This window comes from Myotis nattereri (assembly GCF_964212035.1).
Source record: "Myotis nattereri genome assembly, chromosome: 3".
In the NCBI taxonomy this organism is placed as follows: domain Eukaryota; kingdom Metazoa; phylum Chordata; class Mammalia; order Chiroptera; family Vespertilionidae; genus Myotis; species Myotis nattereri.
In genome coordinates this window covers 103,862,752-103,890,179 of record NC_138077.1, presented here as the reverse complement: position 1 = coordinate 103,890,179, position 27,428 = coordinate 103,862,752, and the positions used below count along the sequence as shown (strand labels likewise).

Below are 27,428 nucleotides of genomic sequence, written 5' to 3'. Positions count from 1 at the left end.
TCTTTGAAATCTAAAAATATATTTAAAAAATAAGGTAATACTCCAGATTAATTTTTATATAGATTGAACATTTAAACATTTATTGCTTAAAACATTAATGAAAGAAGTTCATGGGCCAACCTGCTTCAGATAAAATGTTATGCCACTTTTTTTTTGAAGCAGAGATAAGAAATTTATGTAAAACAGAGTTCAGAGTAATAATGGTAAAAATGCTCAACATTATGAAAAAAGATATAGTAACTATGAAAAAAGAACAGCCTGAGATATAGAATGATATAACACAAATAAAGCAGATTATGGAAAGCTGAGGATCAAATCAGTGAATTAGAAGACAGAGTTGAAAATATCACTCAACCAGAGAACCAAAAAGAAAAAAAAACATTAAAAAACAGGAGGACAGCTTAAGGGAGCTGTGGGACAATGTGAAATGTAACAATATTAGAAGAGCAGGTGTGCCAGAAGAGGCAGAAAGGGAGAAAGGAATAGAGAAGGTGTTTGAAGAAATAATGGCAAAAAAATTCCCTAACTTGGTAAAGGAAACACTCACACAAGTTCAGGAGGCCCAAACAAGGAGAATCCCAAACAGACGCATGCCCAGACACATCATAATTAAAATGCCAAAAATTAAAGACAAAGAATCTTAAAGGCAGCAAGAGAAAAGTAAACTGTTACCTACAAAGGAGTTCTCATAAGGCTGACACCTGATTTCCCATCAGAAACTCTACAGGCCAGAAGGGAATGGCATGAAGTACTCAAGGTAATGGTAAGCAAGGATCTGAGATCAAGATTACTATACCCAGCAAGGCTATCATTGAAAATAGTCAGTCAAATAAGGAGCTTCCCAGTCAAACAAACAAAAAAAAACACCACAAAAGGCTAAAGGAGTTCATCACCACCAAGCCAGCATTACAAGAAATGCTAAAGGGATTGCTGAGAAAAAGAAACAGAGAGAAAAACCTAGCCATACAGAATTAAAATAGCTATAAATACAGTGGGGCCTTGACTTACCAGTTTAATTCATTCTGAGACTGAGCTCGTTAAGGAGCTCATTAAGGAGCTCGTTAACTCAAATTACTCTGTCAACTCAATGCAAAAAATTGGCGGAGAGACGGCTGGTATCTCAAAAAACTCGTTAGTTGGGACACTTGTAAGTCAAGGCCCCACTGTAGATGGCAGAGGAACAGGCAGATGTGTCCCAAGGCTTGTCCCGGAGCAAATAGAATGAGCAGCTGAAACGAATAACATCCACCCCGAATTGGCAAAGCAGACTCAGCTGGTGAGACAGTTTGCAGCCGGGAAGGGCACAGTTCCCCTGGAAAGATAAAAACCAGGAACCTGGGCAGGAAAGTTTGCCAGATCTCTGAGCCCAGAGGGTCAGAGGGAAACCACTCGGCGGCACCCAGCCGCGTCCCTTGGGACAGGCGCAGCCTCTGATGGGGGTGGGCGGGGGGGGGTGTGGGGGGAGATCCACAGGACTGTTGGTGCCAGGGGATTTGAGATCTGGGTTCCATAATTACGAAAGACTAAGCCCAGAGCGGGCAGCCTGAAGTGTTGACTAGGCCATGCAGTGCCAGTAAAAGTGGGGCTCCCAGAGACTCAGTCTTCCCCATTTCTGTGGCCGGTGTTTGTTTGTTTTTCACTGAACCCTGTTCATAGGACATTTCGGATACAGACACTCACCCATGCAGAGGAGCGGGAGAAGGTGCAGACAAGTGGAACCTGGGGAGAGGCTGGGGAGAGAAGGGGGTCCAGGAGAGGTGGCAGCAAGTTGAGTGTTGAGTCACGCCCGAGCCCAGGACCTCTGTTATGCCACGTTTTAAAAACTAAATTGTTGTTGGGGTCCAGCCCCAGCAGGTCCAGGGGTTCCCTAAGGTGTGGACGGAGTCGGCGAAGAAGGAATGACACAGAGACAGCATTCAGTTGATCAGCAGCCTAGCCAGGTTCTCTAGCCAGGTTCTCTCTTTATTCTCCTGTTACATCTGTATTTATACCATTTGATCCTATAAGCATGCCTCTATAATCACATCATGGTATGTTTTGGGTCCTCCCTTGACCTCCTACAGTTTCTTGTTTCATGTCCATAGCTTCTTATCTGACCTTTGCCAAAAATCCCATCTCCATCTAGTTCTGTTTAATTTAATCCTATCCATTCTATTCCAAAGGTTAGGGCTAGTTATCTCCATTACAAGGTCACTACTCTACTGTTCTGTTAAGCTACAAGGAAGTAACTGAAAGAGAGTATCCTAAGTAAAGATTATGTAGCTTAAGTGTGATTGTTCATAGTTAAGGTGATTAGCTACCCGCCTGGCACTTACTTAAGGGGTTTTACTGATTTATTCCCTTCCTTAGTCCTGTTAACTCCTAACTCCAGGGAAATATCCCTACCTGGGGAAACAACCTTTCTCAGGGAGGGGGGCCTTGGTTAAAACACATAGCGCTAAGAGGGGGAGCAAACATATGCCATATACGCCAGGTCCCTTGAAACATATGCTGTGCAGATGTTTCTTCCCTGCAGCGACTGTGTCAAGCAGCAAGGTTGGACCGGCTTCTGGCAAATTGTACCCTTCCTGAACTTATATCCCCTACCAAGTAAAAATAATATACCTGTTTCGAAAGAAATTTTATATTAGAAAGTCTAAGAAACATGTGAAAACAGATTTTGAGTTTTCCATAAGTAGATAGAAAGGTGTGCATATTACTCATGGCTCTTCAACTGTCTACCTAAAGATACCATCCATTAACAGCCATTGTCCAGAGACTACCCGTAATCATACCATCATATCAGGTATCAGTCCCATAAGACTGCCATTCCATAGGGACAGCTCAGCTTTGCAGAGTCTCTAAGGTTGTCAGGCATAGATGTTGCTGTAGTTGTGGAGACCTGTTTACACTGAAGGCCACTCCTGAAAGGGGGCCAACTGCCTATTCTAATTAGTTACTCAAGTTGCCACTTTACAGCCACTCCTTCCCTTTATATTACTTTATTTGGTTCTTGTTGACTCTCTAGGCCAGGGTTTCACCAGCTTCTGTCTGCATCTTTTTCCTAGTATGTTTTGGAAATGATAAGTAAACTAATTAGTATGGTTCCATCTACTTTCTGTTTTCTAGAGATTGTAGTCTCTGGCCAACTGCTTTCTTACAAATGTGATGGATTCATTGCTTCTAGTACTTTCCTGTTATGTCTCTGAGCTGCTGAGAGAGGAGAGAGGCAAATGCATGTGCTTATTTTGCTATCTTAAATTTAAGTCAGAAAAGCACATGTCCAATTTTTTTTTTTTATAATATACTAGAGGCCCGGTGCACAAAAATTTGTGCACTCGAAGGGGAGGGGGGGTTCCTCAGCCTGGCCTGTGCCCTCTCGCAGTCTGGGATCCCTCAGGGGATGACCACCTGCTAGCTTAGGCCCACTCCCCATGGGATTGGGCCTAAAATGGCAATCAGACATCCCTCTGGCAGCCCAGCAGCCCTCGGGGGATGTCCACTTGCCAGCGGGGAGCAGGCCTAAACTGCAGTTGGACATCCTTAGTGCTGCTGAGGAGGCAGGAGAGGCTCCCACCACCACCGCTGTACTGGCAGCCATCAGCCTGGCTTGTGGCTGAGCAGAACTCCTCCCATGTGAGAGCGCCCTGACCACCAGAGGGCAGCTCCTGCATTGAGCGTCTTCCCCTTGGTGGTCAGTGTGTGTCATAGTGACCAGTCATTCCCAGTCCTTCTGCTGTTAGGGTCAGTTTGCATATTACCATTTTACTATATAGGATAGAGGCCTGATGCACGGGTGGGGGCCAGCTGGTTTGCCCTGAAGGGTGTCCTGGATCAGGGTGGGGGTCCCGCTTGGGTGCCTGGCCATCCTGGATGAGGGGATGATGGCTGTTTGCAGCTGGTCACACCCCCTTCAGGGTGGGGGTCCCACTGGGGTGCCTGGCCAGTCTGGGTGAGGAGCTGAGGGCTGTTTTCAGGCTGGCAGGTGACTGGAGCTCCCAACCTCTCCTTTTCTTCTTCTTTTTTTTTATTCTGGGATTTATTTACCTTCTATGGCTGTTACTGGAACTGAGAGCCGGCTTTAGCTCTGAGGCTCGGCTCCAGCTCTGAGACCTTGGCTGCTGGAAGCAGTTATCTGGGTTTGTTTGGGTTCTATAATTGTAACACTGTTGCGGTCCTGCTGGCTCCAGCTCTGATGGCTGAAAGCAGGTTTCTGGGGATTGTTTAGGTTCTATAATTGCAACATAGTTGCTTAGAGTGCAAGCTCAGAGGCCCGCAGCGGCAGGCGGGGAACCTCAGCTGCCTCTATCACTGAAGCAAGCAAGCCTCCTGTTCACTTCAGCTGCCTGGCTGCCGGCCGCCATCTTGGTTGGCAGTTAATTTGCATATCTTGCTGATTAGCCAATGGGAAGGGTAGTGAAGTTATGGTTAATTACCATGTTTCTCTATTATTAGATAGGACTAGTAGCCCAGTGCACAAAATTTGTGCACTTGGGGGGGCGGTCCCCCAGTTATTAAACATTTTACAGCACAACACTGACCACATTGGTGGTGGTGGTGGTCTTGTCAGAATGTGTTATATTATGCAGATGAAAATCTATTTAAAGAGATTTGATGTAGATATTTTCAAAGACGGAAGAATTGTCCCTGTCAACTATTTTAGTTGATTCATATCTTCAGTAATTATCATCATTGCAAAGTTTTCAGTCCCCATATGGATTGCTGGATATAGGTCATGTGCTGTACCTGTCCTTTGTAGCCTTTGTTACCTTAAGGACTCTAGTTTTCCATTTATATGTCTAAGTACCAACCTTACCGGCTTAAAAATGTAAGCTTTTAACACTGCTCTCTCTGTTCTGTATCCTTCCGATGAAAAGTGGAATTGGGTTGCAGTACAGGAGAGAAATTCAGAAGTGGAATATTGAAGTAATGACTACAGTAGGAGAAGAGGGAACTTGTTTCCCTGACCACAGGCGCTGGCGCCCTGGACCACAGGGCTGGCAGCTTCTCCGTGTGCTGCAGCCTGGGACCTCTGGCCAGTAGCTTGTCCATCTCCTGGGCTGCAGCCAGCCCCAGGCGCTGGTGCCTGGACCAAAGGTGGGTGGCTTCTTCTTCTGGGGGCTTCTTCTTCTTCTGTGCTTCCAGGGAGGGCAGTCAGTTACGTGTCATGCAATAATAGACATCACCAATTGCAGAAGCTGGGTGCGGGGCAGGGAAGCCGTGGCTGGGGAAGCTGGCAGCAGCCACTTCCCTGACCTGCACCCGGCTTCTGTGGTCACCTATCGCAGAAGCCGGATGCGGGGCAGGGAAGCCACGGCCGGGGTAGCTGGCGGAGGCTGCTTCCCTGCCCATGCACCTGGCTTCTGTGATCGCCCCTGCACCCAGCTTCTGCGGTCACTGATCGCAGAAGCCGGGTGCGGGGCAGGGAAGCCACATCCGTGGGACGCTGGTGGTGGCCACTTCCCTGACCCACACCTGGCTTCTGTGATTGCCCCTGCACCCGGCTTCTGCAGTCATGTTCGCTGTCTGTGTCCGCTTCCCTGCCCCACCCCCCCAGGCTTCTCCAATCACCAGTTTGTGGCAGGGCAAAGGTGGCCTACAGGGCCAACCTTTGCCCTGCTCCCTGGCTGTTGCCTGCACCTGGGTTTCTGATCACTGTCTTCTATCCTTCCCCTTTCGCCTCCCATAATTGCAAGTATGCAAATTAACCTCCATCTTTGTTGGCGGTTAACCAAGATCTTAGTTGGCAGTTAATTTGCATATAGCCCTGATTAGCCAATGGGAAGCGTGTTGGAGCTACGGTTAATTACCATGTTTGTCTATTATTAGATAGGATAATATCTTTATCTTTCAAATGAATTTGAAAGTTAAAAGCATTTAATAGGTTTACCCAAAACACTATTCCTGATATGGCCACTAGAGGATTCCAAAGATCAGGGTATATGAGAATTAATAAAGAGTTAGATATTTTAGAACATATCTGGAAAATACACATACACTTGTATGTTCACTCACTTAAAACTTGCCAATTTAGCCCTAACTGGTTTGGCTTGGTGGATAGAGCATCAGCCTGCAGACTGAAGGGTCCCAGGTTCGATTCTGGTTAAGGGCATGTACCTTAGTTGTGGGCACATCCCCAGTAGCGGGTGTGCAGGAGGCAGCTGATTGATTTTTCTCTCTCATCGATGTTCCTAACTCTCTCTCTCTCCCTTCCTCTCTGTAAAAAATCAATAAAATATATTAAAAAAAACCTTGCCAATTTAATAGCCTATGCTGCTGCTTTCTTTTTCATTGTCAGACTTCTTATGTGTGTGTGTTTTATTTTTATTTTTTGCCAAAATTTTTTTTTTTTAAATATATTTTATTGATTTTTTACAGAGAGGAAGGGAGAGAGATAGAGAGTTAGAAACATCGATGAGAGAGAAACATCGATCAGCTGCATCCTGCACACCCCCTACTGGGGATGTGCCCGCAACCCAGGTACATGCCCTTGACCGGAATCGAACCTGGGACCCTTCAGTCCGCAGGCCGACGCTCTATCCACTGAGCCAAACCGGTTTCGGCTTTTGCCAAAATTTTTGAATTAATCCTCTTTAGCCCCTTAACCATAAGACTTATTTCTACACTTCCTTTGAGTTCTGTCAGCAACCTCCTATTGGCTGCAAATGAACCATGTCTGAAGAGTTTATTTGTAGGTTAACTGTTTACAAAATGGAATGTATTTTCTCATAGAAATAATACTATAAGTGGTTATTGGTGCTGAGGCGAGCCCATGAAAACCTTAATTAAAAGAACTAGGTATAGATTGAGTTTTTTAAGCAGTTTAAAATTTAATTTTTAAAAATTAATGCCTGAATAAGAAATATGAGAAAATAGAATGAGAATTTTTTTTTGAAAATTTAAGTGCTAACTTTTATTTAAGTAGATTTAAAAGAAGGAAATAAAGAATTTTTAGGAAATTTCTGAGGATGCTTTTTGTCATTTTTGTGTGCTCTAGATACTGGTTCTGTTATATTGTAAATCAGCGAGCTTAACCGAAGACGCCTTAGTTAGCCAATTAATTGGAGTCTTTTATTATGCTACTGGGCCCAGACTGCTTCAAAGTCTGAGCAAAGCAACATGGAAGAAGTTTTCCTTTTATACCCTCCAGTCCCTTTGTCTTCCAAATATGGAGTTTCTGGACCTTTGCATGTTTTCAAAGAGCCCCATGTGTGCTTAGCAGTTATCTTGCAGGAAGCCTGAGTACGACACAGTTCTTTTCAGATAAAACACCTGGCATGAGAGTATGGGAATATCAGTTCCTAGCCTACAAAGTCAGATAGCTAAGTTTATCTTCCCTATTATTCAAGTAAGTAAAAAGTGTATGTTTACAGAAGCTAGCAGGCAGAGTTAATTCACAGAATAAGGGACCGTCTAAGAATAGCAGAGTTGACTCACAGAACAAGGGACCATCTAAAACAGAAGAGAATTTCAAACAGCAGTTTTACAAAATAGAGATTACTATTTTTCATTTCCTACTGGTTTTATGTACATGAGTCATATCATTGACTCTTGTGGGTCATTGTTGGGGAGGGGGTTGTACCGGCTCCTGAGGATCATGAGCTTGATAGAATTAATTCTTTGTTGAACAAAGCTAGTCAACCAGTTTATTAGACAAGGACCCAGAATGAGGGCAAGAAGTAATATGGTTAAAGGTCCTATAGCAGCAAATAGGAGGGTAGTTAGCCAGGGGGACCAATTGAATAGTTTCTGGAACCAATTCTGAGAGCTTCTTAGCTGCTGCTCTCATTTTTCAATATTTTTTCTGACTAGGGCCAAGTTCTCCTGTATGACTCCTGTGTTATTGGCGTAGAAACAGCAGGCTTCTCCTAATGCAGCACAAAGTCTTCCTTGCTGTAGGAGAAGGAGGTCTAATTCTCTCCGGTTTTGTAAAACCGTCTCTGCAAGGGAGTCAACTTGTCTGTCTAGTTGGGAGATGGAGTCCTCGAGGTGCCCTAGATCCTGGTTTACTTGACTGGTTAATTCTCCTATATTGAAATCCCCTTGGATTAAGGCTGTGGTCCCTATTGCTGTTGACCCCGCTATTCCCACTCCTATGAGAATGGGGATGAGAATTGGAGCTGGAGGTGGGTAAAGATGAGTTCTTTCTTCATCATCACTATATATATATATATATATATCTGCGGAAGAACATATACAAGAATACAGAGGATGGGTACAGATTGGTTCCGGAACCTGGAGGAGGAGGTACACTGGGTGAGGCCATCTGTACAGGCAAACCAGGTCTGATTTTGGGCATGGTAAAAGGTTTCAGTGTCATCAGAACTTATTAGAGTGGTGGTATTTCAGAGGTTAGGATATGGGAAGGCCTGAAGGTTGTATATGGAGGATATGAGGCAAGGAACCTTCCCTTGAGAGTCCCCTAGGCCCTAGGGCTAGGGTTAGTCTTGGTCATCCCAAGTCATAGCCCTCGCTATCTTTGGAGCGGATTAGGGGCTCAATAACTCCTATTCCCATATTGTAAGGTGGTTTGGAGTTAAGACATAACCAGCAGTCAGCCCCTAAGTTGGGTTGGGAAGCGTTAATGAACTGGTGCATAGTTGCTAGCATGGTTAGGAGAGATGGAGGGGGAGGTAGGTTGAGGAAGTGGTTTAGTGTGGGGAATATAGCTAGTTGGTGTGAGAGGGAGGTGATCTACAACGAGAGGTCTTGTTGGGGCAGGTCAGACTGATATGGGTAAAGATAGTTCAGGTAGGACCCGGGCCCATCCTTGGATGGTGAATAGAGTACATGGGTCCCAGCCTGTTACATACAATCTTATTCCCCATGTTCTTCCAGTTTTCCAAGAAGAATCCTGGAAGTTTTTTATTTTAAATTCTACAGGGTTGCAATTTCCTATGGTACAGGAGGTAGGCTTGGAGGTCCTCCAAAACTTGAGATAGAAGTCACCATCTCTATGGTAGCTATAGTGGAGAGGGTTTCGAAGCCCCAAAGGAGGCAGAAAAAACTCTCCTGAGTGTAGGCACTGATAGCTAATGTTTCCACTTCCCTGGCAAATATAGCTGCCTATATTCTGTAAGCCTTTTTCTTGTGTTAGAGCGCCACAACCCCATTCCCTGACACCTGCCCGCCCTCCCCTATTTACCGAAGGGCGTCTTTGGGGTACAGAGATGTTATCCTGGAAAAGGGAGCAAAGATCTATAGTGAACTGTATGCCTCGCCATCCCTCAGTTGAATTTGTGAGAGTTTCACCTATTACTCCATTTCTGATTTCCCATATCTATTTTTTAATTAAATCTTTATTGTTCAGATTATTACAGTTGTTCCTCTTTTTCCCCCCATAGCTCCCTTCCACCCATTCTCCCCCCACCTCCGCCCTCACCCCCCTCCCACTGTCCTCATCCATAGGTGCACGATTTTTGTTCAGTCTCTTCCCGAAGCCCCCACACCCCTTTACCCCCCAAGAATAGTCAGTCCACTCCTTTTCTATGCCCCTGATTCTATTATAATCACCAGTTTATTCTGTTCATCAGATTACTGATTCACTTGATTTTTAGCTTTACTTGTTGATAGATGTGTATTTGTTGTTCATAGTTTGTATCTTTACCTTTTTCTTCTTCTTCCTCTTCTTAAAGGATACCTTTCAGTATTTCATATAATACTGGTGTGGTGGTGATGAACTCCTTTAGCTTTTCCTTATCTGTGAAGCTCTTTATCTGACCTTCAATTCTGAATGACAGCTTTGCTGGATAAAGTAATCTTGGTTGTAGGTTCTTGGTATTCATCACTTTGAATATTTCTTGCCACTCCCTTCTGGCCTGCAAAGTTTCTGTTGAGAAATCAGCTGACAGTCGTATGGGTACTCCCTTGTAGGTAACTGGCTGTCTTTCTCTTGCTGCTTTTAGGATTCTCTCTTTGTCTTTTGCTCTTGGCATTTTAATGGTGAGGTGTCTTGGTGTGGTCCTCTTTGGATTCCTTTTGTTCAGGGTTCTCTGTGCTTCCTGGACTTGTAAGTCTATTTCTTTGACCAGGTAGGGGAAGTTTTCTGTCATTATTTCTTCAAATAGGTTTTCAATATCTTGCTCTCTCTCTTCTTCTGGCACCCCTATAATTCGGATGTTGGTACGCTTGAGGCTGTCCCAGAGGCTCCTTACACTATCTTTGTATTTTTGGATTCTTTTTTCATTCTGCTTTTCCGGTTGGGTGTTTTCTGCTTCTTCGTATTTCAAATCTTTGACTTGCTTCTTGCGATCCTCTAGTCTGCTTTTGGGAGTCTGTATAATATTCTTTATTTCAGTCAGTGTATGCTTAATTTCTAATTGGTACTTTTTCATAACCGCGAGGGTCTCACTAGATTTCTTGAGGGTCTCATTAAGTTTATCAGCGGTTTCTAGAAAATTCTTGAAAAACCTTAGAAGTATGGTTTTGAACTCTATATCCAGTATTTTGCTTTCCTCCATTTCTGTCATTTGTGTCCTGTTTCTTTGTCTCCGCATTTTTTTATGCTTCGCTGTGTCGATAGAGTGGCTTTCTGTGCTAGGTGTCCTATAGGGCCCAGTGGCTCAGCCTCCCCAGTTACCTGAGGCAGACACTCTTGGTGCACCCCTTTGTGGGCTTTGTGCACAGTCTTGTTGTAGTTAAGCCTTGATTGTTGTAGGTAACACTGGGAGGGATTGACCTCCAGGCCAATTGGCTGTGAGAATCAGCTGTGTCTGCAGTGGGAGAACTTCTGTGCTGGAGACACCCCTCCGGGACAAGACTTGCTTCAATGGGGCTTTGGTGCTCACTGAGTCTGTCCCCTGAGTGTGTCCTTTATGGATCCGAGAGGCTGCAATCTGGATGGTCCCATTCTGACCACCGGGCACACTGGCTCCTGGATCTCTAAGGAGGTGCCAATCTAGCCTCTGCCTGAGGCTATCCAGCAGGAGCCAGCTGTGAAGCAATGCAAGTTGCCCTGGGGCCTTGGGCCAGCTGCAGTTTGTTAGGTAATTATCAGTTTGCAAAGGGCCAGGCTTTTCATATGCAAAAGCCTCTGTGCACGGCTTGGGCAGGGTAGGGTCCCAGGGGATCAACAGGGTGGATGGAGCAGTTATGGCTGCTCTCAGTCCTGCCTTCAGAGGCCCTGCTTCTCAGCCTCCTGGCAATCGCTGCAAGCACCCCCGAGAGAAAGCTGCCCTCGAGTTCCGACCGATGCCAGACAGTCTAGTTTCTCCCGTATGAGTCTTGGCCCCCAGAGACTTGCCTGGAACTGGAGCTCAGAGCTTGAGACTCCCTCCTGTTTGAAAAAGACAACCCTGTCTGCAGCCACCAGCCCACTCCACATGCGCCTCTGTACCTCTGTATTTTACTTCCACACTGCACCTCCTCTGAGTCTCGGTATGCTTTTCTCTTCCCTTCTAGTTGTAGAATTTCCACTCAGCCAGCCTTCCTGTGGTTCTGGATGATGTCCGTTCCATCTTTTAGTTGTATTTTGAAGTGGTTGTGCTGGCTCAGGGGATTCTAAGATCCAAAGTCTGAACACCTTATACAATGAGATTACTGCTTATATATATTTCTAAAATTCTTTGTTTCCTAACTTCCAGGCTTTTGTGGCAGGCTTTTGCAGCCCTACATAAATTAGAATGGGGAAGTAAGATTACAGCTAAAGGGCCAGCGACCTCCCCTCTGGCTAAGCTGTTAAAAATTCTTGGTTTGTGGCCCTTGTAAACTGGGAATATTTAGGAAAACAGATTATTGCCTAAGGAAGGGGCAGTGACTTAATTATAGGCTAACAATAATGTGCATTAGGATACTGGTTAACTAGGTACAGATTCAGATTGCTAGGCCCACCCCCCCACATTGTCCCCTATTTTCTCCCTCATTATTAGTCATAGCCATAGTTATACTTGTCCTTTGGGTTTTTATATATAGTTCAACTATTTATAATTACTGAACATGTATAAAAGAACTGTTAATATTCTCTTAATGGTGTGTGTATGTTATACTAAATGCCAAATGAGACTGATGGCAAAACTTGGATAGTGATAGTTCAAAGGATAGAAATGATCTTATTAGGGTCACCGAAGGAGGAATACACAGGCCAAAGTGGTAAGGGATTATAAATTTATTAGGTCATCTGGATACCAGATGGGCTGAGCCCCAAAATGGCACCAGCACCCAAAGATGTGCTTAAAACAAACTGAAAAACTTATTCTCCAGAGCATTTGAGATTTTGCTCCCTAGCATGTCCTGAGTTTAGCTAAAATAAACTCACAAAAATCCTCTACTAGTTTGAACATTTCTTACATTGACAGCTTCAATATATAATTGTTTTGGGAGGGGGAGGGGGAGGAGGAAGGGGAACAAACATTAAGCACATAACATTCACTTTCTGGATCACCCGTCCACAACCACCACCAAATTAGCCAATATTTCTTCCAGGAAAGTCTCTTAGCTGTGTCTCTTCCTTTTTTTACATTTATCATCTATCTTCTGACCCTTTCTTACATTAATTGTACTGTTTCTCCTGGAAAACTCCTTCAGGACAGTTTTGCTGATGGTTTTATGGACATGGGCTACTTTTCTGTAACCTGATTTGGACCAAGTTACCTGCCTCTGAGATTAAATAGAGTAACATTAGTAATGCAACCTCATTTTCACTTACTCATTGGTCCCACATACAATTTATTTAATGCCCCCCATCCTGCTTCCAAGTATGTCTGGTAGACTCTTGGGGATGTCTGACTTATATTCAGTAAATCAATTCATTCTGTTACCAGTGCCCCCTCAGGGGCAGGAAGAAACTTTCCTCTACTCTTCTAGGTTCTTTCCCCTGAGCTAATAATTAAATCTACATGAGACAGATTTGATTAACAAGAGAAAACAACCAAATTTGATTAAATATGTATGTGTGGGAACCCTGAGAGAGTCAGAGGCCCCACATACGTAAGAGGTTCAGAAGCAGAAATGGAAAAAGTGGGAGACATGACATTGGGGCTTCAGAGGGGAGGGAATTTATTCACAAGATGATAAGAAGAGCAGATGTTCAATAATTAGAAGCTTTCCCTGGTCTATAGGTAGGTCATAAAAAAAGTTATCTCTGCTAATAACTCTTGTGATGGGCAAGGCCCAATATTTAAATTCTTTAAGGGAGAAGTAAGAGTTTTGTTTGAGCCTGCAGGGTCTGAACTGCCTTTAGCTCAAAATAATTCACATGACATAGTGAATAATTCACACCGGGGAGGCCTTCTCTGAATCCTTTCACCCCACATGTACCATAGGTCTTCAGATGAATGTTACCTCTGCTCTGCTGGACACCCCACCTGCTGCTGGCACTGGGGACTGCTCCACTGAGCACTGGGGTCTCTTTCACTATCTTGACACAATTTATGTATCACAACCCTGAAATGCTAGAGCAGTGATGGTGAACCTTTTGAGCCTGGCGTGTCAGCATTTTGAAAAACCCTAACTTAACTCTGGTGCCATGTCACATATAGAAATTTTTTTGATATTTGCAACCAGAGTAAAACAAAGACTTGTACTTTTGATATTTATTTTATATATTTAAATGCCATTTAACAAAGAAAAATCAACCAAAAAAATGAGTTCGCGTGTCACCTTCCGTGTCATAAGTTCGCCATCACTGTGCTAGAGCCTTCATTGTGCCACAGTTTGTCTCTCTGAATAAGATGGAGAATGTCTCTCTTCCATTTGCATTATATTCTTTTGTTGGGGGAAAGTTGTTGAAAATTGTGCTTTTAGGGTTCCAGTGTTGTGCCCCATTTTTAGACTTTTAGACCTGTCAGTTTTTTGAGTTTAGTTAGGCTGGGATGGGGATGGACTCTAAATGCCAGTCACATACGTGACTGTGCTGGGATTGGAATCATCTTTCCACCAGAGACCTGTGCTTTGTTGCTGCCTAGGTTCTTGATGTTTGGTCCCTTTTTTTTTTAAGATGCATTATTTCCCAGAAGCATTCATTCACCCCTCTCCCCCACCCCCAGATATACACGTCTGACTGCCAGCCACACCCCATATGTCTGAGCCCGAGCAGTAGAAACCTCCTGGGCTTAATAAGATTCTCCATTTGCTACTTTTGCACATTTCATTGGCCCCACTTAGCATATTTTCTTATTTTATAGTCATCTTTAAGAAGTCTTTCATCAATAACACACCAAATATAATTATTCTTTGTGCCCTGGTTTTGCACTATGCCAATTGGTTTACAATGACTGTTCTGTGGTAACTGTCTCCCTGTTAGGTATGATGCCCTACCTGTAGATGCTTTCTACTTCAACTTTTATGCACATAGTTATGTTGTAATGTACCCCGCGAATCCCAGAAGGATGCCTCAAGAAGTCGAATTAAAGAGTCACATTTATTGCAATCTGGGACTATGAGGGGGCATCTTGCTGTCCCAAATCTCATAGTAATAAGATGGTCGCAAAACCAGACTTATATAGGCAAAGATCACAAAGGTATTGATTACATCCCAGGGTTTGGAATGGGGAACCTGGTTCGCAAAAAAGCAGTTTATAGAAGCAGAAGCAGCATGTTATCTAAATTATAGTTTTGGGTCTCCGGATCACTGAATTGACAGAAACACATTATCTAGAGCCCTAGGGTCTGGAATGAGGAACCTGGTCAGACTTAAGCATGTTAATTGTGCTGTCCTTCACAGGTAAAGGAAAATGTGCTTTCTAAGACCAGTATGACCACAACAAATGGGATTTCACATTACAATCAATAGGGTATTTAATCAAATGGGATGATTTATATAATTCAGAAAATCAAAATAACTTTTCTATTGTTAAACAAAGCAAATAAGTACAGAAGCCAAACAGCAGGGTTAAAGTTAAACTATAGTTTCTACCCGAGATGATTGCTACCATACTTCAGTTACTGCCTCAGTATTACTAAGACAGTCATTTGATAATGTGACCAACTTCTCAATTGCTCCTATTTTCTATAGAAAAAAAAAATTCCAACTGCTTAGCCTGGCATTCAAGGCCTTCCACAATCTGTCCCACCTACATTCCCAATCTGATTTCCCATTCTCCTGCTAGAAGGACCACACCTCCAGGACAGCAGTGATGGCCTTGCTTATGTTCTCTCCTTTCTTCTTCACTGTTTAAAATGTTAACCATCCATGACATGATTACATTCAAACATTTGCTGTGTCACTTTTACTTAATAAATGAATAAAAACAATATATGTAAAGAACTTACCAGCACCTTGTATATAGTTGGAATTTGATAAATAGTAGCTGAAATTATTTGTTCTTATTTTATTACTAGAGGCCCGATGCACAAAATTCGTGCAAGAGTAGGCCTTCCTTCCCCCAGCTGCCAGCACCGGCTTCCCTCTGGCACTTGGGAACTGGGCTTCCCTCCGGCTGCTGGCAGGCACCTGGGATCTGGGCTTCCCTTGCAGCCCGGCTTCATCCGGAAGGTTGTCCAGAAGGATGTCTGGTCTAATTAGCATATTATGCTTTTATTATTATAGATTATTGTATTATCATTGTTATTATTGCAAGAACTCTATGGTCACCTGGGCTACAAGGATGAATGACAGTTCCTGTCCTTACCAAGCTCAGCTAAGAGCAGAAGAGGCTAAGGTAGTGATAAGTGATTTCAATGAAATGTGATGACTAAATAGGGAGGTCAATGCTGAGGGCTTCAGAGACAGTGCAGGGAGGACAGACTTCACTGAAGAAACTGAATTCGCCTTGAAGAGTGAATAGAAAGGTGTGTGTATGTGTATGTAAAGGTTTTGCATGCTTCATTTTAGATTTATTCTATGAAATACAGTTAAAGGATATTTTTATTAATTTTATTTTTTTAACATATTTTATTGATTTTTTATAGAGAGGAAGGGAGAGGGATAGAGAGTCAGAAACATCGATGAGAGAGAAACATCGATCAGCTGCCTCATCAGACCCCCTACTGGGGATGTGCCCGAAACCAAGGTACGTGCCCTTGACCAGAATTGAACCTGGGACCCTTCAGTTTGCAGGCTGACGCTCTATTCACTGAGCCAAACCAGTTAGGGCTTAAAGGATTTTTTTAAAATTACATTTTCTAATTATTCATGAGAGATAACTATTGATTTTTATGAATTGAGTTTGTATCTAGCAACCTTGCTGTACTCAAAGTTTGTAGATTTTTTTGGTTTTCTCTATGTATGATAATATTGTTTGCAAACAATGGCAGTTTTTTTTCTTTGCAGTCCCCACATGTTTTCCTTCCTTTTCTTGTTATAGATATAGGTAAAATTTCTAGGTATAGTTCACAATTGTACAATTCAGCACAATGCTGAATAGGAACAGTGAGAGTGGGTATACTTAACCTGTTTCCAACTGAAAGGGAATTTCAGTTGGAAATTCTGGTATTTTAATGTTTCAAATTAAGCATGATGTTTGCACTTTTTGTTACATACCTTTTATCAGATTAAAAACATTTCCTTTAAGGCGCTGAGCAATTTTATAATTAATGAGTTAATTTTATCAAATTCTATTGAAATATATTTCTCCTCTAATTCATTACTACAAAGAATTTCCAATAGATTTTTTTAATTAAAAAGTTATTGTAAGCTTGCCTAGTTGGTGTGGATTGTGTCTTTCCATACACTAAGAGGTTTCTGGTTCAATTCCCAGTCGTGGCACTTGTCCAGGTTTTGGGCTCAGTCCCCAGTGGGGGGCGTTCGGGAAGCAGCCAATAGATGTTTCTCTCTCATTGATGTTTCTATCTCTCTTTCCCTTCCTCTAAAGCCAATAAAAAAATGTATTAATAATTAAAAAAACTATTGTAGCCTTAAATTATCTGAACTTTCTCATGATGTATTTTTTTACTACATTAACTTAAATCTGTTTCTCTTACTTCAAAAGTTCAATTCCCATTGATACTAATTAAGATATGATTTTGTAGTTCCTATAGTCCTAAGACATCTAAGGTTTGTATTAGTCACTTAATGTTTAAGTGAGCTCAAATTAACTGTTGTGAAATATTTTCAGACTTGCACTGCATTCTTAAATTAGGAAAAACATTTTGATCATGTACTACATTTAAGCTATTGGATATGAGGAACTATGTACATACATTTATTGAGAACTTCCTATTCAACTGTTTCTCCAACTCATATCTGATGTATTTCATGATTGCAATACCTGGGCTAAATGAATCAGAAATACCAATGCTTATTAATACTGAGACTTTTTTTAAAGGTATGACCAAAATTTCCATTGCCACCCCCAACACTGTTCCCAAATCATCCAGTCAAAGCCCAGATACTATAATCTTTCTAACACCCTGTTACTGAGACTGCCCTTGCTTCCCCAAGGTGTGTGTTCCCCTTTGCTGCAATGAATAATATAGGAAACTTTTTCAATCCCTGGTGTATTCTTGGACTTCAAGGTTTTGACAGGACCAAAAGACTTATCAACTAATGCCAATAGATTAATTTTACTTTGTTCCTGATTTGAATAAATGAACAATAGAAAAGTAAATATTTACTAAAACAGGAGATATCTGAACATTGACTGGATATTTGATATTAAAAACAATAACTTTTTTTAAGGTGGGATAATGGTAATTGTGGTCAGGTTTTTATTTTTAAAGCCTGTCTTTCTTTCTTTCTTTCTTTCTTTCTTTCTTTCTTTCTTTCTTTCTTTCTTTCTTTCTTTCTTTCTTTCATAAGTACATGCTTAAATATCTATGGATGAAATGATATGATGTTTGATATTTGCTTCTCTGGGTGGAGAAGTTAGAGCTATAGACAATCAAGATACTAAAAATACCATTTGCCGAAACCGGTTTGGCTCAGTGGATAGAGCGTCGGCCTGTGGACTGAAAGGTCCCAGGTTCGATTCCGGTCAAGGGCATGTACCTGGGTTGCAGGCACATCCCCAGTAGGAGATGTGCAGGACGCAGCTGATCGATGTTTCTCTCTCATCGATGTTTCTGACTCTCTATCTCTCTCCCTTCCTCTCTGTAAAAAATCAATAAAATATATTTTAAAAAAATAAAATAAAAATACCATTAATTGTTAAAGGTCATTAAGGTCATTCTGTTCTTGTATACAATTGAAATTTTCCGAAGTTCTTTTTTTAAAAAATGATTTTTCAAGAGAGCAATATTGTAAGATCAAATAAAACTCCATAGCAAGACACCCCAGAACAGTTATGCATTCCGGTTAGGAGGGCCTGGGCTTTCTCTTTTCTCTCCCACACTTGAATCAAGTCTGTCCAGTAAGAAACTGTGTGTAGAACCCAGGTGTGCCAGCAGCTACAGTTAATAGGCTACTGGGACATTCCACCAGCTGATCATTCCCCGCCCTGTTTCTCTCTTTTCACCCCAGAGTCTACGGCAAGGCACACAACCAAGATGGTGGTGCCTGACAGTGAAACAAGTCATTCCCCGTCCGGGCGCATGCGCAGGAATCGGGCCGCGCAGGCGCATTCCTGCCTCCCTCCCCGAATTTGGCGGACCGCGCCTGCGCTGTGGGCGCGGCTCCCGGCTCCCGCTGGGCCTTGGCTGGCTGCAGGCTTAGTCTGAGTGCGGCTGAAGTGGCTGGCTCGAGGAAGATGAAGCTTTTGCTATTACTCCTGGTGGCGGCGTCCGCGCTGGTCCGGAGCGACGTTTCGGCCAACCTGGGCGGCGTGCCTAGCAAGAGATTAAAGATGCAGTACGCCACTGGCCCGCTGCTCAAGTTCCAGATTTGGTGAGTACGTGCGTCGCCCCGCAGCGCCTCTGCTCGGTGTCTCTCGCTACGCGAGTCCCCGGCTTCGCGGCCTAGCGGGCTGACCCTCCCTTGGGTGGTAAGAACAGCGCCGCAGCCTTCCTTAGCCTGCCTTCCCCGGGGCCCTTCCCAGGACGGCCAAGCCTCTCTCCTTTCCTCCAGGCACAACTGCTCACTTCCTTTTTGTTCCTAGAATGGTGGGAATGCGGAAGGTAGGGAATGGGAAGGGTAGATACTGAAAGGCGAGGACGTGGGGACACTTGTCAGTACCGAGGAGCGGTCGGCGGTGTCCCGCCATGGCGGCCCCTGCTGCCTGCGGAGCTGGGCATGAGTCGGCGTGGCGTTGGCGGAGGCGCTCCTAGCGCTTTCCACCCGGTTCTCTTCCTCTGCCTTTTCCCAGGGTTATGCCAGGCAGCCCATTGCCCCGCTCGGTGAAGGTTAATTCGGGTCGTTGGACGGGACCCGCGAGCGATAGACGCCTTCACCTGCGGAGTGTGTGGAGCGAGGGAGTAGGGCTCCCGGCAGCCGGAGGGCGTGGAGCGGGCGGGAGGCTGATTCTCAGTTGGCAATTTCCAGTGTGAAAAAGCCCGTAGTTGCTCTTCTGACAACCGTTCTCTCCGGGACAACTGGATCGTCACCCTCATTTTCCCTACACCCGCCTCCCAAGAGTTGCCTTTGTACCTTTCAGGTTTTCTCTTGTGCATTCAGAGAAGTAGAAAAAAAAAAACCACCCCCCAAAACAAAAACAAAATCCCAGCAGTTTTCGACATTGTACTTTAAGTGATTTTGTTGTTACCTAGTTATGTATTAGAAGCAGAGCAGTAATGCAGTATAATAAGGTAAATGGGTTCGGAGGTTTCAAAGACTCAGATTAAATAAACAAAAATTGTAAAAACGCAGAAATTAGAATCCTGTATCGCAAAAAGGTGACTTTTTTAAGGATAGGATGTTCAGCTTAGTAAATCTTCAGGGTCCTGATACTTTGCAAAATTAGTGTTGGCCAAAATGTTTTTTAAATCAGCTTTTTCCAACTTTACGTATTAACATAAGGGTACTAAAAGTTTAGATTTTCTATTTATTAAACTAGTTTTTTGCTTAGTCTTTAACTAAAAGACTAAGCAAATCTTTAAATTTAAAAAAACCCATCAGTGACTTTTAAGAATCAAAAAATAAGAATATGAGACTTTATTTTTATAGTGAAAACTAAAAATCTTGATTTTTTTTTATTAAAAAAGAAAAAAGCAGCAGCATCCCACTTGCACCATATGAGTATACAGCAAAACGATGGCCATCTATGAACCAGGAAACTGGCCCTCATCAGGCAGTGAATCGGCCTGCACCTTGACCTTGGGTTTCCCAGTCTCCAGAACTGGGAGAAATATATTTCTGTTTATAAGTCAAAAAGAGAAAAAAAGTTCTCTGTTTACTATGTGCCCAGCACATAACATATTTCATATAATACTGCAAATGGGAGTTACGGCTTGACCATCCTGATCTCCCCCCCCACCCCCCCCCAAATACTTTTTTAAATTAGAAGCTGGCAGTCATATTACCAAACTATAAATATTGTAATGTTGTGAAGGTTTAAATGTGATGCTTTTGGATTTGAGTAGTTTAAAAAAGACTGCAGTTTCTACCTTATGTAATTTTTTTACTTTTGTATCTCTTGGTTTCACTTGTGCTTTTCACAAAAATACTTCGCTTTTATAGTGGCTTGTATTGGACTACTTGTCACAATAAAAAGTGTACCTCCACAAAGGATATTCATAACAAAGTATTTAAAATTTGAAAAACAAATGTAAAGAGAGAGCATTCAGTCCTTCAAATTAAACTTTAAAAAACACTTAAGTACTTCATTTGAACTTTTGACACTTAATTTTTGTTTCTTTTTTGCTGTTAGAACAAACTTGTCCCAAAAGTCTAATAAGAGTTTTCATTTGCAGTCACCCTGAACATATTAAACACAAAAGTGCTTTAGGTTTGTTTTTGTTTTTCATGGCTAACTAAGGATTTCATTTCAAACAAAAATTTAAAAATTGAGAGCTATTTCTCGGTGTGGGAAGGGATCAGGGCAAGGAATTCCCTGTGGCTGGGGCCTGGCCAATACCTTCATGTAGGGGAGGTGTTGTGATAATCCTTCCTGGCCTCTTTGATGGGAAACCTTAGCAAGTGCAGAACCCTATGCAAGAGCCCATCTGCCAAGGGAAACTCAGGCTAGGAGTCAGTCCCTGGGAGGGAACAGTCAGGCAGCGGCATGGCCTAAGGCAGTGATGGCAAACCTTTTGAGCTTGGTGTGTCAGCATTTTGAAAAACCGTAACTCTGGTGCCCTGTCACATATAGAAATTTTTTGATATTTGCAACCATAGTAAAACAAAGATTTATATTTTTTATATTTATTTTATATATTTAAATGCCATTTAACAAAGGAAAATCAACCAAAAAAAATGAGTTCGCGTGTCACCTCTGACACGCTTGTCATAGGTTCGCTCTCACTGGCCTAAGGTGAACCACAGGATCAAGTTGTCAGTACCAAGAACCCACTCTTTCCCCCCTTCCTGGGACCTAGAATAGATTAAGGAGATGGTCTGTGGAAAGAACCTCTCAGACCCTGGCGAGAAGAAAGGCCTAGTGCCCTCACATTTGTCACCTCTCTTCTCTGGTGGGGCACTGTGTCCTGGAGTTTGTCAGGTGGTAATACTGACACCGCTGGGGGCAGGGAAGCCCTAGCAAGCCTGGACCCCACATCTGGCTCTCCCCTGGCAAGCTCTACAGTCACCACATGATCCTGTGTGTGTGTGTGTGTGTGTGTGTGTTTTTAAATATGCAGGTGAGAAATAACTTTATTAATTGCCCTATCAAATACAAGTCAATTTAGCTTGTTTGCTACTTCCCCTCAGAGATTAATCTGTATATAGTAAGGTGAATATTGGTTTTGGTAGAATCTTTTGGACATTCATTTGCAAGATTGTTTGGGAAAGGAGAGGAAGCTAAGACGACTGAGGATAAATATGTGAAAATTGTTTTAATTCTATTTGAAATCTGAGTACTGTAAAATGCACTCATTCACTACCAGGTGTACTGATTAATAATTCGGATTTTGTAATCCAAGAAAACAGGATAATTTCAAGAGAAACATCAAAAGTGCTTTATTCAAAGTAATGTCCATTGATAGCTACACATTTCCCCCATCTTTCAGGTAATTTGTGGATAGTGTCCCAATAGAACTTTTCTTGTTTAGAGGCAAACCATTCAGAGACCCAATTTTCCACTTCTTCATACTTTTTAAAAAAAAAATAAATCTTTATTGTTCAGATTATTACAGTTGTTCGTCTTTTTTCACCCCATAGCTCCTCTCCACCTGGTTCCCCCCCACCCCATCTTCTTACCCCCCACTGTCCTCGTCCATAGGTGTACGATTTTTTGTTCAATCCTTTCCCGCACCCCCCAACCCCTTTCCCCCCCTCGAATTGTCAGTCCACTCCCTTTCTATGACCCTGATTCTATTCTATTCACCAGTTTATTCTGTTCGTCAGATTTTTTATTCACTTGATTTTTAGACTCACTTGTTGATAGATATGTATTTGTTGTCACTTTGTTGTTCATAATTTTTATCTTTACCTTCTTCTTCCTCTTCTTAAAGAATACCCTTCAGCATTTCATACAATACTGGTTTGGTGGTGATGAACTCCTTTAGCCTTTTCTTACCTGTGAAGCTCTTTATCTGACCTTGAATTCTAAATGATAGCTTTGTTGCATAGAGTAATCTTGGTTGTAGGTTCTTGGTATTCATCACTTTGAATATTTCTTGCCACTCCCTTCTGGCCTGCATAGTTTCTATTGAGAAATCAGCTGACAGTCGTATGGGTACTCCCTTGTAGGTAACTGAGTTTCTTTCTCTTGCTGCTTTTAAGATTCTCTCTTTGTCTTTTGCTCTTGGCATTTTAATGATGATGTGTCTTGGTGTGGTCCTCTTTGGATTCCTTTTGTTCGGGGTTCTCTGTGCTTCCTGGACTTGTAAGTCTATTTCTTTCACCAGTTGGGGGAAGTTTTCTGTCATTATTTCTTCAAATAGGTTTTAAATATCCTGCTCTCTCTCATCTTCAGGCACCCCTATAATTCGGATGTTGGTACGCTTGAAGTTGTCCCAGAGGCTCCTTACACTATCTTCATATTTTTGGATTCTTTATATCCTGTAGTTTGCTTTCCTCCATTTCTGTCATTTGTGACCGGTTTCTTTGTCTCCGCATTTTGGCTGCTTCCCTGTGTTGATAGAGTGGCTTTGTGTGCTAGGTGTCCTATAGGGCCCAGTGGCTCAGCCTCCCTAATTACCTGAGATGGACACTGTTGGTGCACCCCTTTGTGGACTGTGTGCACAGTCTTGTTGTAGTTAAGCCTTGATTGTAGTTGGTATCACTGGGAGGAATTGACTTCCAGGCCAATCGGCTTGAGAACCAGTTGTGTCTACAATGGGAGAACTGCTGTGCTGGAGACACCCTTATGGGGCAGGACTTGTAGCTTCAGTGGGGCTTTGGTGCTCACTGAGTCTGACCTCTGAGTGTGTCTCTTAAGGAAGTGAAGAGTTTTAATCTGGTATGCTCTCACTCTGACCACTGGGTACGCTGGCTCTTGGATCTCCAAGGAGGTGCAAAATCAGCCACTGCCTGAGGCCACCCAGCAGGAGCTACAGAGAGATCTGCAGATTTCTCCTCTTTGTTTGGGCTTTGGAGGTGCCCAGATGAGGCCCAGCTGTGAAGTAATGCAGGCTGCTGTCGAGCCTTAGGCCTTCTTTTGGAAGCTCTGGGGCTCTCTAACCCAGCTGCAGTTTATTAGGTTTTAGATTGCAAAAGGCCAGGCCATTCATATGCAAAAGCCTCTGCACAGCTTGGGTAGGGTTGTAAATTGGGTGGGGCGGAGTCTCAGGGAATCACCAGGGTGGAGCAAACAGCAGTGACTGCCCGTCAGCCCTACTCTGAGGAGGTCCCTGGGTCTCTGTGTCCTGCTGCACCGTGTAGGAACAATGAACACTGCAAGCACCTCTGAGAGAAAGCTGCCCTCATGTTCCGTCCTGATGCCAGACAGTCCAGTTTCTCCCCGGGTGAGTCTGGGTCCCCAGAGTCTCACCAGGAGCTGGACTTCAGAGCAGTTGGGAGCTTGTATCTCCCTCCCTATTGAAAAAGACAACAGCATACCCAGTTGCCAGCCCATTTCCATGCACTTCCGCACCTCAGCACCTCCTCCCAGTCTCAGTGCACTTTTCTCTTCCCTTCTAGTTGTATAACTTCCACTCAGCCAGCCATCTTGTGGTTCTGGATGATATCCATTTTGTCTTTTAGTTGTAGTTTTGATGTGGTTGTGCGAGGCAGCAAGTTCAGGTGTTTACCTATGCTGCCATCATTTTCTTCATACGTTTTGAAGTGCTGCTCAGAAAGTGTGTGTGCCATCAATGGAAACAAGTGGTAATCTGAAGGAGCAAGGTCTGGTGAATACAGCCAGTGGGTTAATACTTCCCAGGCAAGAAGTATTAACACCTCTTTAACTGGTTTTGAAGTGTGTGATGGTGTGTTATCATGAAGCAAAATTACTTTGCTGTGTCTTCTGGCCCATTCTGGTCATTTATGATCAAAGCGTGATTCAAATTGACTATTTGTTGTTGGTAGCGATCAGTATTAATGGTTTCACCTGGTTTTAGAAGCTCATAATATGCCACACATTCCTGATCCCACCAAACACAGTGTGTTGTCTTCTTTCCGAAGTGATTTGGCCTTGCAGTCGATGTTCATGGTTGACCTGGATCAACCCATGATTTTGTGCTTTTGGGATTCTCAAAATAAATCCACTTTTCATCTCCAGTCACAATTCGTTGCAAAAAAGACTTTCTTTCGTGCCATTGAAGCAACATTTTACTGATGACTCTTTGGTTTTCCATTTGTCTTTCGTTCAGTTGATGTGGCACCCATTTTCCTTCCTTTAAAATCTTTCCCATTGCTTGTAAATGATCGGAAATTGTTTGCTGAGCAACGTTTAATCTTTCTGCAAGTTGTTTTTGAGTTTGATGTGCATCTTCATCCAATAATGCTTGTAATAGTTTGTCTTCAAACTTTTAAGGTTGACCTGGACGTTCATTGTCTTTCACATTGAAATCATCACTTTTAAAGCGTTTAAACCAGTGTTCACAAGTATCTTGAGATGGAGCATATTCACCATAAGCTTCCCGAAGTATACGATAACTCTCAGCAGCACTTTTCTTCAAAGTAAAGTAATGAATTAAAACTTCCATGCCCTAACTGGCTTGGCTCAGTGGATAGAGCGGTGGCCTGCAGACTCAACGGTCCCAGGTTTGATTCTGGTCAAGGGCATAACCTTGGTTGCGGGCACATCCCCAGTAGGGGGTGTGCAGGAGGCAGCTGATCGATGTTTCTCTCTCATCCGTGTTTCTAACTCTCTATCCCTCTCCCTTCCTCTCTGTAAAAAATATATAAATAAATAAAATATATTTTAAAAAAATTTCCTGCAAATGCTCGCTTTTTGGCATGAAATTTGACATTTTTAAGCGTAAAAATATCTATGATGTTAACACCTTTATAAAATTTGACATATGAAGTTTTGAAGCTTGCTGTCAATACAACAAAATAGCATACATATCAAATCACATATATATCAACATATGTGTAACTCCATCTATTGAAAAAAATCTGCATTATTAACCGGTATACCTGGTAATCATCACTGTTAGCAAAAGATTTCCACAACCTTTGCAGCAGGGGTTCAGGATCTGAAGAAGGGGCCAGTGCACAAATGAAAATACTATACAAGAAATATGAATTTAGAAGGTATGGGGGGCCAGGTGGAGACCTCTCTCTTGGAGAGGCACACTGAAACATGGCTTTGTCCGCTTTTTATTCAATTTTAGATACATATCTTGCCCTCAGTAAAGCACAGCAAACAGGTAGCAGACACACCCTCTCTAATGTCAATAAAGATCAGTAAGGTTCAGTAAACATTTACTTTGAGGCTATTAGATCAGGAAATTGCTTTGAGCCACCACTATCTCAACAGAACAATGGTGCTTGGCATTAGCCCTGCTAATGCCCAAGGTCCATCAGCCTTCCCGCGTTCCTTGGTGCACTGTCATGATAGTATTGGCATTGAATGGCTTCCTGCAAAAGATAACTAATTTTTACCTTCCTTTCAGTTGCTTTTTTTCCTTATTTTATATTTCTTATGAGTACTTTAACTTTAGTTCAGTATAGGTCATCTGTTAATTGTACACATTTTTAATTGCTAATAGAACAAAAGAGCATACAACACACAAATGGAATTGAAGGGAGAAAGATCATTGTGCAAAATAGCTTAAAACAAACTTTTCTATTCTACATTCAATATTTTTTCAATAAATATTTGTTCAATACTTGCTTGTGCTAGGGACAGCCAATGGGTATATCCCACATGATGTTTCCCTTACTCTCTCCCCTCTTCCTCCTTCCTTCCCACTCTCTCTGAATATCAATGGGAAAAATTCCCTGGGGTAAGGATTAAAAACAACAACAGCAAAAAAGAATAATAAGAAAAGGGAAAAGTGGGTTGGTTGGCACCATGAATTAGGAGACTGAAAACATAATGGACTTTAAAAAGCACAGAATCTATTTGAAATAGTTAGCATGGAAAAGGATTTTTCTGTATTTCCTAAATTTCCTTTCTATTCATTATACACAGATCACCTAATTTATATGCAAGCTCTTTTAGAAAAGTATTGTGAGAAATATTTTAGATTGAGCAGTTGCAAAAGTTGAATCCATAAGTAAGATATTTCTGTATTAGTAGATTTTCAAAGTGATTAGGACTTAAACTTAAGATGTTTTTCAAAGTTTAAATTTACTTTTTAAGGATCTTTGGCCCAGGGGCAAAAGGAATGGGCAGCTATTGCAACATTTTTAGCATGTTTAGGTATTTATTTGTTGGGCGTATACTACAAGTCATAGTTTTACTCACTGACCCAGAAAGAATGGAATAACTTGAAAGATATGGGTGTGATAGTTGCTATGGAATGACTACTGCTCCTTATGATGTACCAGTATGTTTGCCTTTAATTTAACATTTTGCCCACCTCGATAAACAGTATGTATGTTTTATATCCTGTCAGCAGTATTGATTGCTATTTCAAAACAAAAATTGTTTTGAGCCCAGCCAGCATGCTCAGTGGTGGAGCGTCGACCTATGAAACAGGAGGTCAGGGCACATGCCTGGGCTCGATTCCCAGTGATGGGTGTGCAGGAGGCAGCCAATCAGTGATTCTCTCTCATCATTGATGTTTCTATCTCTCCCTCCCCCTTCCTCTCTGAAATCAATAGAAAAATAGTTTTTAAAAAAGAAATAAAATTATTTTGAGGAAAACAATTATATAGGAAAAAAGCTCCTTGGTTTTTCTTTATGAGTCTGAAGGCAAATATAGAGAAGAAAGTTTACTTATGTATAAAAATATGGTGTTTTTTGTTTGTCTTGTAAACTGCTTCATTTTCAAAATACGAAAGTTACAGTTTTAAAGTCTTTTTTTGAATTTCAAGGTTATAGGCCAGTTTCATCTGGAGTTTGGTGCAAAGATCTGAGACATGGGACTGGGAGAACCGAGGATAGAGTCAGGCTTCTGAGCACAGTAGCCAGAAAACTCGGTAACTGGTAGGAATCTACCAATAGTGTTGTCTGCACATAGACACAACTCTCTAGCTGGGGCTCTTA

The 27,428-nt window shown here is 42.4% G+C and overlaps 1 protein-coding gene across 1 annotated transcript in view; it reads left to right on the top strand.

Annotated features, from left to right (window-relative positions):
• Positions 1-18,445: 18,445 nt before the first annotated feature.
• The window catches only part of SELENOT (selenoprotein T), a 31,181-nt gene continuing 22,198 nt past the window's right edge, over positions 18,446-27,428 (top strand). The window contains exon 1 of the mRNA XM_081087547.1: positions 18,446-18,676. Within this exon, the coding sequence (XP_080943673.1) occupies positions 18,540-18,676 (137 nt within the window). The 5' untranslated portion in view covers positions 18,446-18,539. The remainder of the gene's footprint in view (positions 18,677-27,428) is intronic.